Source organism: Neolamprologus brichardi, chromosome 15 (genome assembly GCF_056152115.1).
Source record: "Neolamprologus brichardi isolate AB-2024 chromosome 15, ASM5615211v1, whole genome shotgun sequence".
NCBI classification, from domain to species: domain Eukaryota; kingdom Metazoa; phylum Chordata; class Actinopteri; order Cichliformes; family Cichlidae; genus Neolamprologus; species Neolamprologus brichardi.
The window spans coordinates 20,754,085-20,775,097 of NC_142118.1; the positions used below are offsets into that span (position 1 = coordinate 20,754,085).

At 38.6% G+C, this 21,013-nt stretch overlaps 1 protein-coding gene across 1 annotated transcript; it reads left to right on the forward strand.

Annotated features, from left to right (window-relative positions):
• The first annotated feature begins 862 nt into the window (after positions 1–862).
• Positions 863–18,026, forward strand: trim54 (tripartite motif containing 54). The gene is made up of 8 exons (XM_035908988.2): positions 863–1,257; positions 1,973–2,151; positions 4,941–5,121; positions 8,053–8,148; positions 8,937–9,170; positions 14,539–14,561; positions 16,562–16,686; positions 16,875–18,026. The coding sequence occupies exons 1-8, from the start codon at positions 1,066–1,068 to the stop codon at positions 16,940–16,942; spliced, it is 1,098 nt and encodes a 365-aa protein (XP_035764881.1). The 5' UTR covers positions 863–1,065; the 3' UTR covers positions 16,943–18,026.
• Positions 18,027–21,013: the final 2,987 nt, after the last annotated feature.

Here is a 21,013-nt window from a genome sequence, read left to right on the forward strand (position 1 = left end):
TATAGAGTTTAAATGTCCTGTGAGCCGTTGTTTGTTTGGAGAGAGACGCTTGGCCAGTGATTCTGTTCAGCTTTTTATTAGGATCTGGTTACTGACAGACTTTGTTTTTTTCTTCTTCTGCCTCTCATGCTTGAAGACTCAGTTGCACACCTCACATTTATATATTTAGTAGAGTGGAAAATGAACATTAAGTTAAGAACCAAACTAACATTTTAACTTTATTAGAATTTCTTTTAATATTTGAACCATTTTGGTACATTAAAAAAAAAAAAAAATGTTGACTTCTTACTGAATTGAATGTCGTCAAGAAATATAAATCAGCCGTGGGGGGAAAAAATGCTTTAATGTGTTGACTTGTACCCAGCTCATTATTTAGCAAAGCTTTGCTTGTTTGTTTTTAGGGGTTTCAATATTAAATATCTTTGATTAAATGATATTTTCACCCAAGTACACACTTTGCATTGCTCCAAATAAGAAGGAGGCTTGTTGGAAAAATACAGCACAACAAATACTCCGACTTTCTGACTAATCTCCTGGTGAGATTACTCAGAAAGTTGGATGGACAGAGATGTTGCATACTCAGCGTGTTCTGCAGGAACAAACAGACATCTAAGTTGAGTAATGCTTCAAGCTGTTTATGCCAGCATGCTAATCACCTGAAACTTTGCTGTCACAGGTTGCATTATGTCACCAGGATCCCCTCTGAAGTATCAGACTTCATAAAAATAGAATAATTTGAACCCAGATACCGAACCCTGCTGTGATCCTCTGCCACTCCCAGACTTTCAGGAACGCAGTTTAGACAGTAACCCAAGCCAGAACAAACTGAGGAGCTAAAAATACCAACAGAGGGACAGGCTGGCTGCTGTGGGCCTGAGGTGTGTGGGAGGGTCTTTACATGGGCTTCAGACAAGTTGGCTGTGGCATAAAGTGGTGGACAACTGGGGTTAGAAATGGCGCAACAGCTAAGTGGAAAATACTAAAACCAACTAACTTTACAGCCATTTGAGAGTAGAAGGGCAGAGCTTCCTGACGTCTTTGACATCTTCCTCACCACTGGAGGTGATGAGCTTTGCTCTCAGCTTTAAGCACCCGACAGCAGGCAGCTCTGGGCCCGGTGCTGGAAGCGGAGCAACCATGGAGAATCTGGAAAAGCAGCTGATCTGCCCCGTCTGCCTGGAGATGTTCTCCAAACCTGTGGTCATCCTGCCCTGTCAGCACAACCTCTGCCGCAAGTGTGCCAATGACATCTTCCAGGTGAGACTAAAAGAAAACAAGAGTAGACCTTCCGGGTTCTTCAGTATTCAGTGATTACACTGTTAGTTTTAAAGGTTTTAGATGGATTTCCCCTTTATCTACACTCATCCTCAGAGTCTGCAGTGAGCTTAGATTCACGCTACAATGTGATAGAGTGAAAACCCAAACAGACAGTATTTATTTTGTTCTAGTCCACTTCCATGTTAGCAGATAGTATCTGTATATTAAATACGCTTTTGAAATTTAGAAATCACATTTAGTCATTAATCAACACCAACAGCAACCTAAACTCAGAGGCTTTTTCTAATGTAAAAATATTTCTTACTTTTAGCTGTTTCTTTACATCATATTTTATATGCAAATACATTTTTATTTTGACCTGCAAAATGTAATGTAGGGGCACAAACATTGCAGTTAAATGGCCAGATGTCACGACACACCTAACATCTGGCTCATGGAAAGTGGATCTGTGGCTGAGCTGAGGCCTTGACTGACGGTGAGTCAGCACCGTCAGTCAAGGCCAAATGTGGCCTGTGGAAAACTGCAGATGTGGGTCACATTTATTGCCATCTGGCTACTGATTCTTCAGTTTAATATAAGTCAAAGCAGAGTCTTCCTCTCTCTACACTGATACTGGGTTCATATGTGCAACCAAACAGAAATGCACCAGAAAGCAGTCTGAAGCAGTTTGTTTCTTTTCCCCTCTTAAATCCAGTCAGCTAATCCTCTGTGGCATTCCCGCGGTTCCTCCAGTGCGACGGCCAGTGGCGGTCGCTTTCGATGTCCGTCGTGCCGCCATGAGGTGGTGCTGGACCGCCATGGAGTCTATGGCCTCCAGAGGAACCTGCTGGTGGAGAACATTATCGACATCTATAGACAGCAGGAGTCCTCCAGGTGAATGACCCAGCGAGGGAGGGTTGAAAGAAGGAGTAGTAACCCAGGCAAATGTTTCTTTTAGTGAACTTTTTAAGTGATCACATGTACATATTTGAGGGTCTTCAGGGGCACACTAGCATTGTAGTGATGCCTCAATACAGCCACAGGATTGCTCTGGTGAAGCTGTGCCTCTTAATTAATAAAATCTGGTGTGGTGGAGATAAAATACTCAGTTTGAGACAGTTTTTTCTACTCTTGCTTCTGTATGATGTCAATGAGAGGGTACTAATAATGCGCTCATCTCAGGCCCAGACTCAGTGGCTGGAATTACAGAAGCACCACCCACCTACTAGTCAACCTTCTACTTGCAAGAGCCGGCCAATCAGGAGAGGGTTGTTTTGAAGGGAGAGAATCTGAAACAGCTTGTTCAGTCTTTGAATGCACCTTTCCAATAATATTTGTTAGTTGTATTAAACCAAAATCAAGTAATTGTACCATTGGACACCCAAGACAACCTCTGTTTTTATTTCTTGTTGTTACTATGGGACTCACCTTCCGGTGTCTTCCTCAGAAATATTTATCTCATTAAACCAATCCTGATGCACTACTAACTGCCACGTCCAATCCGGGTAAACTCACAAAAGTTAATCAGGGCAAGTTCATCCAACTAATTTATTTTATATTACATTATAATTATGTAATGAGATTAATACAAATCTAAGTAATCAGAAGAATCATTAAATTAAACATTATACTCATTGTAAATCTTGAAATTCTTCGTTCATCGTTTAAAAACACTAACATGTTCATTGAGTGTGCACTTAGCTGTAGTAATGAGTGACTGCCTGCAGAGAGCAGCATCGTATTTTATTACAGCAGGTTTGTGGGTTTGCATGTTTGTCAGCAGAGCAGAGGTGATGTATGCATATACTGTATGTTGTGTTCTTGTTCATTGTGGCTGATATAAAGTATATTTAGCAGTAACGGCAAAGCCATGCGTGCTTACATAATCAACATAATCATAATCAAATAAACAACAACATTTTAGCGTTCATTTTTGGGTTATTTGTCTCCTTTATTTCCAGAGACATATTTAAGGACAAAATCAAGCACAAGTCACTCAGTTTTGAAGTACAGACTAAAATATGTTAGCCAGTCTTGAGACACGTGTTGGTTTTATATTTTATTGTATTTTCTTTATTGCTATATTAATACATTTTGATGCACAGGTTGATGATCACAGGATAATGATGTGTTGTGTGCACAAGGAAACATGTTGGAAATATGAAGAGTAACGAGAAACGTCTGATGCTTTCGCTGTAGTAACAGATTGTTACAGATTGTTGCAGGTAACACACTTGATTTTTAATAATAGGTAAACAGAAAGATGTTTAATATTTAGATTTTGGCTGAAGAAACCCAAATTCTGAACCAGATCTAAAAGTATCATTTTTAATAAGTGTATCAACCAGAATCAGTTATCAAATATTTCCCCAGCATGACTCATGTGGAACCTGATACAGTAACTGTTCCACCTGAGTATAACCAATACCCGAGCACTGTAGAAATAATAGTATGACAGTTGCTTCCACATGCATGCACTTTGTATAAAAAGTAAAGCGTTTCAAGCAGAAGCCTCTTTAGTACATCTGCTCTCCACACTTACCACAACAGATCATCCTGAGTGTAAATATGCCTCTCAGAATAGAAGCTGAGTGAGTCAGTGATAAAAAAGAAGAGCGACAGTAGGACAGGAGTCCCCTCTTTATCCGTATGGGTTAAAATAGATGTGATTGTTCACACGGACGTTCACAAATCTTTTATAACTCATAATTTTTTCACATGCGAAAAATATTGTCATAACTTAATCATCATTTCTGTCAGAGATGCCTGCATCAGAGTACAAAGGACAGTTTATTTCATTAAATTTAGCTGTTGTTTCTCGGAAGCTACGTGGCACCAGAGTTATCCATGTCCGAGTCAGCTTCTTTTTTTAAATGAAATGTCTGGCAGTGATCAATCTGGGAGGAGAATGATGTCAAATCACACGCGCAAAGATAAAGGAGACAGCAATGATAATGACCTTTATATGCATACACTCTTCTTGTATATATTAAAGCTATAATAAAGGAAACCAGCTGAGCTGTAAGTGAGCGGTGACATTCCTGATTTGCAGGTGGCAAAGGGACAGCTGCCACCTCTGGCAAAATCTTTATGCAGTTCTTTCATCATCCACTGACGTCAAAGTACGTCAGTGATAACAGAAGTAAACTAAGCTGCTTCAACAATACAGACAATGATGCCAAGTCTTGTGCATGCTATGCATGGGAATGAGATTAAAAATTAGCCAATTTTCCTTTTAGTCACATTTTAAGGGTATTAAAATGATGGCTAACAGCTTATAAAAAAGAGCTACTTCTGGATTATTTTGTAAGTGAAACACTGGTTTTCATCTGAACTTTCTATGTGATTTAAGGAGTACTGTGCAACTGCCTTTGTAGCTGTAGGCTGCTGCAGGCTACCTGCAGGGGAGGGATGTTAAATTTAAGACATTTCTTACAACCTTATTTAGATTTACTGTAATGGAGTTTAAGACATTTTAATTACAGGCTGCTTTAAGTTAAAGATTGACTTAAAATATACTTTTTTCACTGCTAATATGTTAAGGTAAATATTAAAACTGACTACAAATGGGTGTGATATTGACAGAAACCTGTTATATAAACCTACCAGGCTTTTATGTCCACATCCAAATTTCCCTGGAGCAATCCTTACATTAAACATGATATTTTTTTTGTATCTTGCAGACTTGTTAGCATGAAACCAGAGCAGCAGCAACAGCAGCTCATGTGTGAAGAACATGAAGACGAGAAGATCAACATCTACTGTTTGTCCTGCCAGACGCCGACCTGCTCCATGTGCAAAGTGTTCGGACAGCACAGAGACTGTGACGTGGCTCCGCTCGGCACCGTCTACGTGAGACAGAAGGTGAGGGACGGTTACAGCATACAGTTTCTACTTCACGCCACTTCACGCCTGACTAAACCAAGTTGTTTTCGCTCTCTTACCTCTCCTTTTAACCAGTCTTTATTCTAACTGGCCGACCCTTGCAAACAGAAGGTTTAAACAACAGGTGGGTGATGCTCGTATATTATAAATATCATGAAAAATGACATTATAGGAAAAATACTGTTTAAACGGTCTGAATAGATCCACTTTAAACTCGCTCATAGCACATCACTGACAATTAAGCACTACTCTCCGGTTGCCTAGGTAACCCTTTGATGTGTTACATTTCGCATGGTGTACTTCACTGTTGCTTCAGTTGCTTGCTTAAAAGTTTGGGAAAGTTTAAGTCTGGATCTGTACACTTTGTTTCTGCAGAGAGGAGAGGATGGCAGCCAGCTTAAGAAAATAATTAAATGAGCTAATTACAATTTACACATTATCTAAATATGAAGTTAGACATATGAAGATCACAGATAATCCAGTCAGCTTTCAAAATAAAACACTGCTTGCTGATATAAATGCCCCATCTTTGTTTTCCCAGGGTTCATTTGTGATTCTCACCGCTTATTTCCATCTCATACTTTAAATGAGCTCAGTCCAATTCACATTTCCACCCTCACATCAACTTTTTACCTTCATGTAAGATTTTTTTTTTTAGCTTAGTTGCAGAGAGCCCTGCTCCGAGAGCTTGAGCTTGTTTAAAGGTCAAATCACCACAGAGTTGGTAAAATAGTTTCTACCATGAAAAATACAGGTAGGTGTGTTCTTACGATGACCTTTATCTTCCAGCATTTTTATCTTATTTCTATTTTTACATTTTTCCTCTTCCTCCTCGGCAAGATGCACACTGGCTCCCACTGTGGAAACCAATTCATGACTAAAAAGAGAAACACAGCAACTGTTAGGATGTGAAAATTTAAGACATTTTTTAACCTCAATTTTGATTATTCTGATCAAACTTAAGACCTTACATTATAAATGACTTTGTGTTTATGATGCAGCTAAAACGAGACCAAGAGAGATCGAATACCCAGAGCACACGAACAGCATACATATAACCACTAAAATCAAGGCTTCAGTACATGTGCATGATCATCTGTCCATCTAAACATCAGTGGCATTGGTCTGTGCACAGATTAAAAGTGCAACTTCTGTTTTTCAACACACAAAGTCACACAAAGACAAAGTGCAGCAGTTTTGTCATGCAGATGGCAGCAGCAGCAGCGTCCCGCATGTTATCGAGCAGTTGGCTTTGTTGACATTTCAGTGCCGGCCTCTCCATCTCTCACTCTGCATCTGATTCACTCATCTGAAATTTAGATGAGGCTCCTGAAAGTTGTTGATTCCCCATCTTTGTGCAATCTGAAAAACAAAAAAGTTTGGTGATCTTATTTGGCCGGCACAGAAGTGAGAGTGTTTGTTACACGAGCAGCTCATCAAATCGCACTCTAACTGTAAAGTGGCTGTAAAAGACTATAAAAATATCCATGATGTCATAAGAAACTCTAAACAGATGCATGTTGATGACTCATGTTGTTGTTGTGCTTGCTGGTGGCGGCGGTTACTAATGAAAGTACTCGTCCTGCGGAGCAATCCTGCGATTACTATGAGAGAGGTTTGAGTTAAAGTCAGCATCTGCGAGAATGATAAGACACTTAGCAGTCGACTGTCAGATTTTCTTGTAGGTGGAATTTATTTCTATTTTGTGTCCCAAAGCAAAAGTTGAAATCGTCTTTGCAGTCCAAAGAGAAATAGTTTAAATATAAAAAACAAACAAACAAGGAAAATAGTGAAAAGCTCAAAGTAATCACGGACCTCTGATCAGAATTAAAGGATTGAAACCAACCATATCTGAACAAAAGTGCATTTTTCCAAAACACAAATCACACACAGACTGTTAAATATGAATAACATTTAAAAAAAAAAAAATACATTGTATTTAAGAAAAATAGCGGTACTGAAGTGTTTTACTGTAACATATAATCATAGAGGCAGGAAAAAAAGGCTGAAAATGTTATTTTACAAAATTGAACTGAGGCTCCGACAGTATTTTATCAGCTTATAATGTCACCGTGAATACAACAGAGTACCTCTCAGTTAAGAATACCAGAATAACAGTGACGCAGTAGCTCATCTGGCTCATGGCTCGTCATAATTCACAGGTTACTGTAAAGTGTGAAGTACAGAAAGGACATAATGTTTTCTCGTCACTTGCTGTATCGTGAGAATTAAAATTCACTGAGAATGAAAAAATGTGACCTTGACATTAAGCAGAGTGCGGGTGAAGACCTTTGAGGTGATTGCCAATGTTTGGAAGTTTAGTAGCGATGAACGCCTCACCACTGTGTAAGATCTTTGCAGCTTTGGTTGGATGTACTAAAATATAATGTCAAATATTTAGAAAATATGTAGGGAAACATCTAAAAAGTCATTTTAAAGATCTGCTCTGGTATCGCTCCATATCTGAGGAGCCTCAAGAGCAAACATTAGATAAAGCTTAAAAATCCCTCCTGAAACACATGCTGGGGCATTAAAATCTGGGTAGTGGGCTCACTTTTTCTGCATTATGATGAATTTAACACTTATTGATTCATTTTTAGTTGGTGTTAAAAGATGATTGCAATAGTCTAACTGAAAGGAAATAAAATAATTTATAATTGTTCTAGTGTCTTAAAATTTGAATATGTCTTGAATAGCTCTTCTTGGACTTGGGCTGGATGACATTTATTTGTTTATTCACTGCTAAGAAATAGCAGACATTTTCCTGACAGTTTATTTTGTTTTTGACGGATATGATGTTATCAAAGCTGACGATTTCAAACACATTAGGTTTGTTTTTGTAATATTTCTTCCATGTTAACTTTAAGTTTCCATATTAACTGATGTCGGTGATGCTCTGAATGTTTGCAGACGGAGCTGAGTGACGGCATTGCGATCTTGGTGGCCAGTAATGACAACGTCCAGGCAGTCATCTCTCAGATGGAAGCAATCTGCCGCACCATAGAGGTTAGACATGAACACACGAGGCGCAGAGGATGCAATTTCATGTCTAAATCCAGCCGCTTTAGCTGTACGAGTATATAAGGGTCGCTGAAGAAAACACAATGAAAGGGCTGAGTTAGTGTAAAATACTGAGAATGAAAACTTGAAAGTTTTGGGATTCAACTCATAAATTTGTGATAAGAAAAACTGTTAAATGTAAGAAAGAAATTATACATTTATGACGAAAAACGAATTTATTAGAAATACGCAAAAATACAAGTTACAAGACAATGAAAGTTATATGAACATAAAACAACTCGAATCAGTTACCGGAGAGAGATCATCACCACATCACCTTCATTGTTAGTCTGTACTGCCTTAAAAAACATAATTAAATTTTTTTTAAGGATAATTATTTCCTTAAAGAGACAGACAGTAATCAGTAGATGAAATCAGTCTATCCTGGATCAAACTTAGCTAATGCAAAATGTGGTGTGATAACATGAATTTCTGCAATAAACTGAAATTGATTTCTCAGTTACAAAAAAGGGCTGAAAAGTCATTAAGTTGTTGTGACTGAGGCTAGGTGTAAGAGCACACAGACTAGCTGTGTTGTGGTTTCTGTGATTTAGTTTTTGCATCTTAAGGGAAAGACACACTGGTTTGGGTGACATCATGGTGGCTTCATCCATGTTTAATAATTAGTACCGAAAACAATGATGGTGAAGTTTAAGTGGGACTGATGAATAATATTAGATATCTGACACTGTTAGTTAGAAAAGGACTAACACTGTCACACCATCATTCTTTAGGAAAACGGCCAGCGGCAGAGAGAACACCTGAGCGGCCACTTTGAACGTTTGGTGGCCATCTTGGAGGAGCGGAAGCAGAAGCTGGTGGGTCTCATCACCAAAGAACAGGATGAAAAGCTCAAACATGTTCAGTCGCTCATCCGTCAGCACAGCGATCACCTGGAGGTGGGCGTCACGCTGGTGGAGTCAGGCATACAGTCCATGGAGGAGCCACACATGCCTGTGTTTATACAGGTGGGAAAAAACTGAAGTTTCACAAAAAGATTCCTTGTGTTTCCAGACTTGATCAAATATGACTCTACAGTGTTTCTCACAGTACACCTCCTAATTTTGCAAATGTGAGGTGTGTGTCTAAACATTCACATTTAAGGATATATACATATTTGAAACATAAGGTAAACATCCTAAAATCAAATTTCTGCGTCTTTACAAAGAAATATTTCTGTTGTAAATCAAAGTAAGGCATCAGCACGGCTCCTCGTCTTTCCCATTGCTTCTGTATCTTTCCACAGGATGTGGTTATTGTTCCTCTTTTCAGTAGGAGGACTGTAAACCTAACCATGATTCAAACCTCTGGCTCAGATGAAATGAACAGCTCACACAATAAGCCTCATTATGCAATCCATTCTTAACGACTGGTAATGTCACACTTCCTGGTGCAAAATACAAACGAGAGTCCAGAAATTTCTGCCTCCAATTTTTACACTTCTAAGTCTTCCAACCAGAGATTGATTCATTGATTCGTTATTGTATTTTTTTTTTTATTGAATATTATTAAGTGGGCCAAAGATTTCTGCTGGAAAAGGGACCAGCAGTGTGGACAGACCTCCGGGATTCAGGCCCACCCTATAAATCGCTGTACATCTTCACTTCAATTATAACGTGCATTAAAACATACAGTTTGGTAATGGAAAACTTAAAACACCAATTTCATCGATGAGGTATTGGGTTTGCAAAAGTTGAGTGCTTCTGTAGCGATCGTGGTAACCAACATGAGGGAGGAGGACACTGAGTGGACGGGCTTGTGCTGGTCAGATTTGTGGAAGTGCTGCTTTCAAAGTGTCTCTTTGAAATTAAATAAAAGGTCATTTGTCAGCTTGTCAGACTAGTTTTACAGCTTTATGCTCCTTGAAAATTTGCAAAACAAATAGAAATGTGTTGTTCTAGTCGTGTGTGGTGAGTTCACTTGCCTCCATTGCCTTCATTTTTGGATACATTTCTCTATGATTATACTACAAGCATATACTATACATATATGCTTGTGAATATGCATTGCATTTATTTAATTACTTTTTTGAGAATAGCAAAGCGGATTGAGTTGAATGCTTCTCCATGAAAGTTGGTTGCTGGTCCAGTTTGCTCGCTATGCTGGTATCTAGTTTTAATTATTAGTTTTAATTAATTAATTTTTACAATTTACTAAATTTTTACTATAAATTTTTACACTCCAATTTTAATGTACTAAAATCATTACTGCAATTTTTTGTCCCATTTAGAGTCAAACCTGTACTACATTTTTTTAAACCATTATTTTTTAGCTGTTCCATTGCCAGCAACCCCACTATCATTACTCTTTGCTGTTTATCACTTTCAGATGTCTGTGTCTAACTACCTGAAGGATTCGTTAATTACTTTGAGCTTTTCCATCCTAATCTATTTATATTGACGATTCATCCAATATTTATAGCTAAGTCAACATGTTATCTGCTACTTCAGAGATCTATTTCAAACATCTATTTTATTGATTAGCACCAGCAAACCCTTTATTACTTTTAGCCCATCATTAAAGCCTTTAAATTTAGCCAACAGGTAATTACTGTTCATTTGTTTTCCAACCACTCGGCTGCCCTTTTAATGCCTTTTCTTTAAATACGTTTCTAGGATTTGTTCCCATAATTACAGTAAATACAAGAACAAATAATTACTGGAAATGGGGAAAAAAACCTCATATCAAGTCTGCATAATGTGCTAAAGTATGCCTGAAAGATGGTCAGAGTGTTATTTACCATCAAGAAAGACTGAATATAAATGTTTTATTTTTATATTTAAATTCTAATTCCTGTTTTTAGCTGACAGCTTAATTCATTTTTCCACATCAGCCTCCAGGTTTCCTTAAATAACTCGCTGCTCGATGACACCTGGCCCTCTTTTAATTATGTTAAAGCAATCGATGACACAACAGCACCACAGACGGATGTTTAAATCAACAGTTTATTTTGTTATTTATTTATTTAACAGTCTCACCGCACTCTTCACGCGCTCCTCCGCTTTCCCTCTACTCATCGATATTTTCCCAGGCTCAGCTCTCATTAGACAGGATAATCCATGCTCACTGATGATCAAGAGCTTTATGTATACAGCCGCAGGGCGAGGAGGGAAAGTGGAGGAGCGAGCCCAGCGGGACGCCTCTCCATCGGGCGCTCTGCTTCAACAACACCCCCAAGGACACATGAGTCTCCTCTGGTCCTGAATAGCTTAAAGGCAAACATCATGTCTGACGCTCCCGTGATTAATTCACACTCGTGTAGAGATAATGAGAAGCAGGTCGGCCCCTCAAGTACACCGCATTGATCCACCAATCAATCACACGCTCATACATTTTGATGTATTCCATATGCACATTCAATGTATGGACTTTTAAAACACACTTAATTATGTAGAAAACACACAATAACAAGCTCGGCCTGAGCACGGGGATGCTCAGCAAGAATAAATTAAATTAACTGATTTGTTTTCCTGCTGTTTTAATCACTGTGTATCTGTAGGTGTTCTTAAAAATTACTACTTCAGCTGTAGCTCAAATTAATAAGAACCGGGCTGACGGAGCAGCAGCACGGTGTGATGGTGATAATGAAAATAAACACCATGGAGTCACCGCAGGAGATGAGTTTAACTCATGTTCTACAGGAATCTCAAAATTACTCACAAAGCATCTTTGAACTTGTCATCCTTCGTGACGTGCCCTTGTGTAAGTGGACCAAATTTAACAAGAACAGCTGAAGAACATCAACAATGACCTACAGCTATACATGAGTCACACTTTAGATAAAAAAAGTGTGACTTTTTTATTTATACTGGCATTGCATGCAAACACTCAGTTCGTCCTCATTCTAAAACATGCTCTGAGGATATTTCAATTGATGCACTTTTTGCAGACTGGGTCTGATTTTTCCATTTGCTGTAATTAGTTGTTTTGTTTATGGTTATTATGGAAACTGCTCATTTCCAGCTCTGTATTGTTTCCATTTAAAGTTCAAGGTAATCCTTATTTTACCTGTTAAATAAGCATTGCCTTCTGTATGGAAGGAGCCATTTTACCCATAGTGTTCAATGCCGTCTTCTTTTCATGGTCAGAATAAACAGGTACAACTGAAATTTGTCAACTTTTTCAATTTTGGGTTTTCAACAATAGAAATGAAATGAAAATACTGGTGATGGAACACCATCAAACAGTTTTTCTTATAACCAAAAAAAAAAAAGAAGAAGCAAAAGTTAATTTTTAACTATTCTTTTAGTGGATTTTATGTTAGTAACGCAAGGATTAAACACATCTTTGCTTATGAAATAATCAGAAATATGTCTGGACGTCTAACAGGTACTGTAAGGGTAACATACCCTTAACTATATGTAGAGCAGCCACTTCTCTCGGTTCAAGCCAACTTTCTTCAGATTGGCTGTCCCTCATAAACAGACGGTTTGAACAGCGGGTGAGTGGGGTAACTGTGCTCTCAGCCAGAGTGGTGACCACATTACGAGTATCCTCTCTCAGTGACATCATACAGAGCCAGGAGTACAAATAAAACTGTCTGAAAGTGAGTTTTTAGAGTAGTCTGAAGCCAACACTTATATACAGTTACCTCGTTATTTGAAACTTTAGCATGTTCAATATGATCATTAATTTTTATAACAGTATACGTACACAATAAACAATATACACTTTAAGCTAGCTCCATATTTGGGTTTTGCAGATGTTAACATTGGATGTGCTTCCTGATGCACTGTGTCACTGCCCGGCCAACCAAAAAGTCACACTCTAGCATTTTTTGGATCAACTTTAGCTTTGATGACAGCACGCAGTCATCAAGGTATTGTTTCGATATATTAAGGCATGGTTACAGCGTTTTTCATTTTCCGTCCACAGTGGTGTTAATTTTTAACCAACATCTTGTACTGATGATTCGTAAAGTCTTCTCCAACACGTGCCAAAGATTCTTAATAGTCCATATGTGAGAATGATGCCTCATGCACCCTGAATCATCCTTTTAAAATCTGAGCCAAATGAACTCTGGAATCATCTTGAAATACATCCATGCCATCAGGGAAGAGATAATCAATCATGGAAAATCCTGGTTCATTCAGTGTATTCATGTAGTCAGTTGACCTCATCTTTAAGAGGTGAGAACTCAGTGGGAGGTTCGTACCTCTTAAGTATAGCGTAAGTAGCTCAGGCTGGAGATGCTACTCGTTACATCAGAAATAACCTGATGATGTGGTTTAAAAATCTGATAGTACGCCTCCTCGATGCCTCCTAAATAAGGTGTTTTGAGCAAGTCCTGGAGGAAGACCCTGGGCCAGACTCATAACACACTGGAGAAATTGTCTCAGCTTGCTTGGGAATGCTATGGTTTCTCTCCCAGAAGAGCTGGTGGACATAGCCAGAGAGAGGGAGGTCTGTCCCTTATCTAGATCCAGATAGACGACAGAAACATCCCATCTATGATGATTAAATTCTGGCAGAACGGGTAAAAGCATAACAGGTTGGCATTTTTCAAGAACCCTGCCAAGGGGCAGTGGTCAAATGAGTATTTCAAACCAAACAGAAGCTAAAATTTCAATGATGGTATTTTCAGCTGGACTAAAAGAACAGGCTACTTTGCCTGTTTGTGAATATTTTACCATTACAAGACATCAGTTCCACTAATCTAGATTTATGTCAGAATTAATCCAGCTACAACTTTCTCAGTCAACTGCCTGAATCAGTTTTTACCGCCTGAAAAAAAGTCAATAATAAAGATCATATTCACGCCTTTCACTTTGGACAGAGCACAAAATACGATGTTGTAAAATGTAGATGGACTAACGTAAATGTGTTTTCATAAGCTCCAAGTATTAGTATCAACACAGATATTCAGGCTCTTTTATAGAGAAAAAAAGTTTAATGGCACACTTTGAGGACTGATTAAAACCTGAAATAAGTTCATAAAACCTGAGAGCCGACAGTTGGATGACCCACGTGTCCCTGACCCGATTTTAGGTTGTTACTAAATTCGGCATCTTTACTGCTGATGTCTGCATCACTGCGTCTCCACGGAGGAAAATGTGTTTGTCTGCCGGTGCGTTTGTAGGAGACAGAAAGTCTGAGCCTCAGGTGTCGCTGTTTTATGCCAGAACAGGTGTTAAAGAAGATAGAGCAAGTGGAAGCAGGTAGTAAACACCATCAGGCCATTCTGGCAGCTGTCAGTGTTAAAAAATCCATGTTTTCATTTAGCATGGTGACGTTTATGACAAATACTTGTGACAGATGTTGTTGGCAGAGATGACCGAAGCACAATGTAATTAACTTTTTTTCTTTTTCTACTTTTCTACTTTTCTCCAATACCAGAGCGCCCAAGCCATACTGGAAAAGTAAGTGCTCGTTGATGAAGCCCTGATTGTGAATGTGACCTTTCCATCTTGCATGTCAAATATTTTACTTTTTACTCTGAGAAGTTTATCAAACCTTAATTTTTAACCCAGCCATCTTCAGTCTAGATGGAGTCCTGTAAAAAGTGTCTCACAAATACATTTTCATAGGTCATAGGTGGAAAGCTTTCCAACCTTAAGGTGTTCAATCATTTCACTGATATGACCTCCCACATTAAATCGCTCAACAATCTACACTGATATAGACCGAGTAATGTGTTAGGAATGAAAGGATGCCGCGTTGTTTGATGGGAATAAAAAAATCATCAATCTACAGAGGGCTGAATTCAAAGACATCTTGAAAATCAAAGTGAAGAAAGTCAGTGTTGCCGAAATTTCATTGCAGAAACTTAAGGTGGTACTCAGTAGTTTGTAAGCCACCCACATGCCTGTATACCTCCATAGCAGCGTCAAGGCATGCACCTATTGAGACAACGGATGGTGACCTGGAGGATCTCCTCCTAGATCTGCACCAGGGCATCGTTGAGGTCCTGGACAGTCTGTGGTGCATCCTGGCACCACTGGATGGACTGATGCATGTCCCAGATGTGTTCTATTGGATTTAGGTCAACATGGGGGACAGTGTCACTTCCATCATCCTCCAGGAATCAACTGTATGCTTCTGCCACTGCACTAGTGTAGGGTCTGACAATGGGTCCAAGGGTTTCATCCCGATACCTAAGTGCCGTTGCTTAGCCTGTAGAGGTCTGTGCATCCCTCCATGGATATTCTTCCCCAAAACATCACTGAACCACCACCATGCTGAACGATGTTATAGGCAGCATAAAGTTCTCCACAGCTTCTCCACACTGCTCCGTTTGAGGTGAACATGCTCCTTTTTTTTAAAAAGGAAAACAAACTTTTGTAGCTGAAATGTTTGCGTAAACATGCTTCTCAAAGGCGTCTCCCCTGGAAAAAGCATTTGCTTTTGCAAAGCACAACAAGAACGACCAATAAAAAGAGCAAAAATGAGCAGAACGCAGAGACAGCTCACTTCAAAAATCAATTTATAGTGATTGATACAAAATTAATTGATTTATATATACAGTGTAGATTTTGTACTGTCTTAACCTTCCCCAACAGTCGTTCCCTCTCTGTCAGATGTTTGACAATTACTTGTGGAACAGAAGACCCTGCTGTGGCCACGAGATCGAAACACCCAACAATGCTGCAGTCAGTGAGCAGCCACGCGGGGATACCTGGAGGTCAGCGTGCGTTTGCTTTGCTGATAGATCGAGTCACATTTCGCCTTTTACTTGAAATCGGCATCAGTCTCTGAGATGGAAGTCTGCCTGATTAAATACTTAGCGCTGGTTTTATTGATCCAACACTGGCTGCAGATTAGAAGCAACTAAAGAAAAATGAGTTTAACACGACTGAGCATGTCTTATTTTTAATATTGACCTGTATATAAAAGGTGAGAATATCTATAGTATGCCAGTACTGATATACTCTGTTATTACAAGCAGCAAGTCTGAGGGATTGTTAAGTGTTTGTTTGTGTGAGTTTGATGTGAGTTTAAAATGCTTCAACATGAATAAATTCTTTACTGTTTTGTTGTCGTTTTACTCATGTGGTATTTACCCTTCAAGTAAGAATAATTCATTTAATTTATGACCATTATGATCATTTTCTTAAAAATGTGCAGTTACTTTTTATCTGCAATAAACTCATAAATTCACTTTCTTGCTTTCTGCAATTTCCATGTTAAAACTCAGGCTTACAGTAAGGTGACATTTTAAATGTTTTATTGGGTTAGGCTTTTGAAAATAAATTAACACAAAGTACAATGCTTCACTTTTATTGCAGACGTAGCAGTTTAGTCTTATGCAATGCATCTCTTTACATGAGATTTCAGGTTTTTGTATTTTTTTTAAAGGGGAGCAAACTTTTGCAGCTGAAATGTTCGAGTCTCGTTATGAAGTCTCTGCGTTTGTTTACAGAATGGCGGCGATGGCGAGAGCCTCGAAGTTGGAGCTTCCAGAGCTCGGTTATGAGAGTATGAGCCACTTCATCATCGATATCGATGACCTCGCCGACACACTGAGAAACATCAGCTTCTGCTGCGGTATGTCGTTAACGTGGTTATATACACATTTTAAATAGTTGGAAAACAAAACAAAATCCTCACATGGACTAAAATCATTGACCTGAGCACATTAAAAATCACACTGAAGTTTCAGCACAAATAAGTTGAGTCTGACGTCACTCTTACTGGTACATGAGGTGACTTCAACATCTTTGTGTGCGTTTCAGGTGTGGCGGTTGATGAAGACGATTTTGAAGAAGTTGAGGAAGATTTAGACTTTGGCTCCAGATTTTAAGACCGAAGGGCAAAGAAGCTGATCATTTTTGACTGACTTCAGTGGAGATTTTTTAAAAGTTGTCAGAGATACTGAACGAACAGCCTGCTAATCTGCAGTCGATAAACTGGAATTTTGTTTGGCCAAGGCTGTAGAGTGTGTGCGATTTTGGTATTGAAAGTGTCAGATTCCTCACAGTAGTTATTCCGCTTCTAGTTCTTGCCCATCAGTCGTAGAAGAACAAAGTTTTTTAGAAATATAATCGCGTTTTCACAATTAGAGGACAGAATGTATGAGTTTTAGCTCCAAGGACCAATTTTAATAGTTTATTTAATACTGAATTAAAGACAGAAATATCATTTGGGAAATGTGACAAATGTTCATTATACACCTTTCCACAATAAATAGGGAATGTGTTTGAAAAAAACAAACAAAAAAAGTTCCCTAGAGAAGCTATAACAATGTTTATATATTGTAATAATTGTATGATAAAGAAAGGGGGTGTTTGTACTTCTGCTGAGGAGGCTACGTGATTGGTTTGTCTGTTTGTTACCAGGAGTTACTCAAAAAAGTCAACAAACCGGCACGAAAATGTTACCGGGGGTGAGCCTATGATGCAAAATGCCAAAAATTGGACATTTTGCACCATATTTACAGAAATATGCATAAAATAAAATAGAAACAAAGAAGAAAACTCATATTCACGCATGTCATAAAGAGAATTTTAAACCATAGTTGTACTAATGCTCGTGTTTACTGGTGGCTGTGGAAACAGAGGAAGCTCATTTTCGATGCTTTTTGGTTTAACTTTTTTAATCAGGAAGTGAAACTCTTGAGATTAAGAATCTCCTTTTTGCAGCAGCGACGTGGGACAAGCAGGATTAACCCAGCATGCTTTTCAACAGAGACTAATTTGCTTTGAAATTGGGATGAGAATCTCAATATTGTTCCCATCCCTGCTTTAGTCTCAGGTGCTGAAACACATTTGTTTTGCTGTCTGATTTTTGCAAATTACTTCCGCATTGGTGAAGTATGGATGTTTCAAGAGACAGACATATTATGCAGAGAATCCTGAATTAAAATCAGAGTGTTTTAAAACTGTATTTTGTGGCAAAGTCATTAAACTGTTTTTATGTTTCTTATCTTTGATTTGACTGGATTTGACTGCTGAACCCATACATGTAGTTTTTAAATCGTATTCAACAATAAAATGTAAACTATTTTAGAAAATGCTTCAATTTTCCAGACATGTGTTAAGATCACTGCCGAGTGGTGGGTCCTGCTCGTAGAAGGACATTAGTAATGTCACTGCATTTTTTCTTCATGTTGCTTCATTGTCAGTGAATATGTTTGGTGGCAAAGTTCACATATTAAACAAATGACATCATCTCAAACCTCATCTCAACACCAACACTCGGGTTGTTCCCAGGTCATGATACTTTTTGATAACATTCAGAATCCACAATTTTGACCAAAAGTATTGACCTTTTACAGAAACTGACAAGGGGCACTGACTGTTGAAGTAAGTTGCAAGATATTATTACTATTATAATATTCACTACCAGTCAAAAGTTTGGACACGCCTTTTGATGGTTTTTCTTTGTTTTTACTACTTTCTAGATTATAGATATATCAATTACATGAAGCAAGATATTTGGAATTATGAAGAATTACGAATTAATTAAGAAAAAATTGATTACCCCCCCCCCAACTCTTACATTTTAGATTTCTCAAAGTAGTCACTCTTGGCTTTGTTGACAGCGCTGCAAACCCTTGGCCTTTTCTCTACATGCATGTTTCCCACCATGAAGCATGGAGGAGGTGGTGTGCTACCACAGCATCCTGCAGTGACATGCCATTCCATCTGCTTTGCGTTTAGTGGACCCTCATTTATTTTTCAACAGGATAATGACCCCAAACACACCTCCAGGCTGTGTAAGGGCTGTTTGACCAAGAAGGGGAGTGATGGAGCGCTGTGTCAGATGTCCTAGGCTCCACGATCACCTGACCTAAAACCAGTCGAGATGGTTTGGGATGAGATGGACCACAGAGTGAAGGCAAAAGGGCCAACACATGCTCAGCAGCTCTGGGAACTCCTTCAAGACTGTTGGAAAACCATTTCAGGTGATTACCTCATGAAGCTTATTGAAAGAATGCCCAAAGTGTGCAAAGCAGTAATCACAGAATCAAAAATATAAAACATATTTTGAGTTATTTCGCACATTTTTGTTTACTACATAATTCCATATGTGCTCATTTATAGTTTTGGTGTCTTCTGTGAGAATGTACAATGTAAATAGTCAAGAAAAACCATTAAATGAGGTGTGTCCAGAATTGTGACTGGTAGTGTATAATTGTTATAGGTTATTGTCTAATATAGAAACCTCTGCTAAAAAGCATTATGTTTCTTTGTTTTAAATCAAGTCCACTCTTCATCTCACAACGATCTTCGTCATAGCAGAAAGGAAAGCTGATTGGTTCCTTTTTTTGTGAGTCTGCTATCCAACCAGAATCCTAAACATATTTCTGAGAAACAGTTAATAGTTTCAGTTTTATAACATCAAAACGTTTGAATATGAACTGTGGGCTGAATAATTTACCTGACGCGGTGACCTTAATTTTATCAGAGTTTAAAAGAAGATTATTGTTGGTTTCAGCAGCAGACTGTAAATTTGCAATTAAGGAGAGAACTATGAAAAACGGAGCAAGACTAGAAGAATTAAATGTTGCAGAAACCGTGTGGCAGACACTTAATGTCCAATGTGACAAATTAGATTAACTAGTTTTTGCATTAAAACTATAATTACTGAACAGAAAAACATTGTATCATACCTGCCGTAGATGAAGGAAACAGTAAAGTTGCAGTTAGCACAAACAGAGTCAGTGAGAAAGAATTCCTGTATGAAATCTTGGTGGTTTGAGGTTAAAAGTGCAGAAACTCTGGAAATTTCTACAAATGCAAATGAAAAGAAAAGAAAAACATGGCTGATCGCTTCTGACTGAATTAGTGCAAATGTGTCAGAGGCTGTTTGTGGAGGTTCTTGTTGCTGTACAGAGAGGATGTGCGACAACATCTCTAACAAGACCACTTACGTAAAGCAGCGTGAAGGATTCCCCTCATCAGTGTGTTTATGCTGATTCAGTCAAAAGGCTGCAATCAACAACAGCGTCCTCCTCCTCCTCCATCCGTGCTGCGTATGCGTGGAGTACAGGAACATGAGGCCGAGCAGTTGGAGAGTCAGTGGTGATTGTTCAGACGTGGGATGGTGACACTGATCTCATGATATTTGTCTTTTGTTCTGTACTTGAGGTCCCTGCAGTCCTGAGGGAGGGAAGAAACCCACAGAGATGCAAATAGATGTTTTCCATAATCCTCGGACATAAAAGACCACATGAAATCACACATTTACGTACCTCTGTGTTTCCTCCTGCAGCAGCAGATGCAGGGAGGACTGACTTGGCCACGTATCTCGCCTCCCACATCATTTTGTTTAGCAGAAGAAGCCAATGCATTGTGTGTAAATATATCTGTGTGTGTGTGTAACTCACAGGAAATGCATCCAGTGGATTTAGCACTGTGTTCTGTGCTGTGGGTGGGAAAGGGAAAAAAGTCTTTTCCATGTGTTTTCTTCAGGATTAAATCTTTCCAAAGGCTGCTGTACAGCTTTTAACATGTTAGGTAAATTTTAAGAGAAAACAACGTAGAGATTAAAGTCAGTGCGACCAAATGTGTGTCTATATGTCCTAAACCTGGAAATACAGCAGTAGATGATTTTGTTAATATCTGGAACAAACTGTTTTTAAATATGCGAATGGCAGGATATAAGCAGGGATGCTTTATCTGCTGCTTTTTAGTTAAAGAATGAATGATCATTTATATTGTCACTGGTAAATATGAAACAAAACCAACAAAGAAATGATTTTCCTAAAGAAAAATACTCTTTGTGCATCCCAATTCTGAGAGATCTAATTCTTCTGTGGCATTCCAAAGGCTATTAAAAAGGCATCATTGAGCAATGCTGCCGGAAATACCCACTAGAACACCAAATGTGTATTAATCCGTGGGTGAAACTGGTCCAACAATTGCACAAA

Coding starts and splice junctions, on each gene's coding strand:
- trim54 (XM_035908988.2), top strand. CDS start 1,066: ATGAGCTTTGCTCTCAGCTTTAAGCACCCGACAGCAGGCAGCTCTGGG. Junction 2,152..4,940: donor AGACAGCAGGAGTCCTCCAG/GTGAATGACCCA, acceptor TGTATCTTGCAG/ACTTGTTAGCATGAAACCAG. Junction 9,171..14,538: donor ACATGCCTGTGTTTATACAG/GTGGGAAAAAAC, acceptor CTCCAATACCAG/AGCGCCCAAGCCATACTGGA.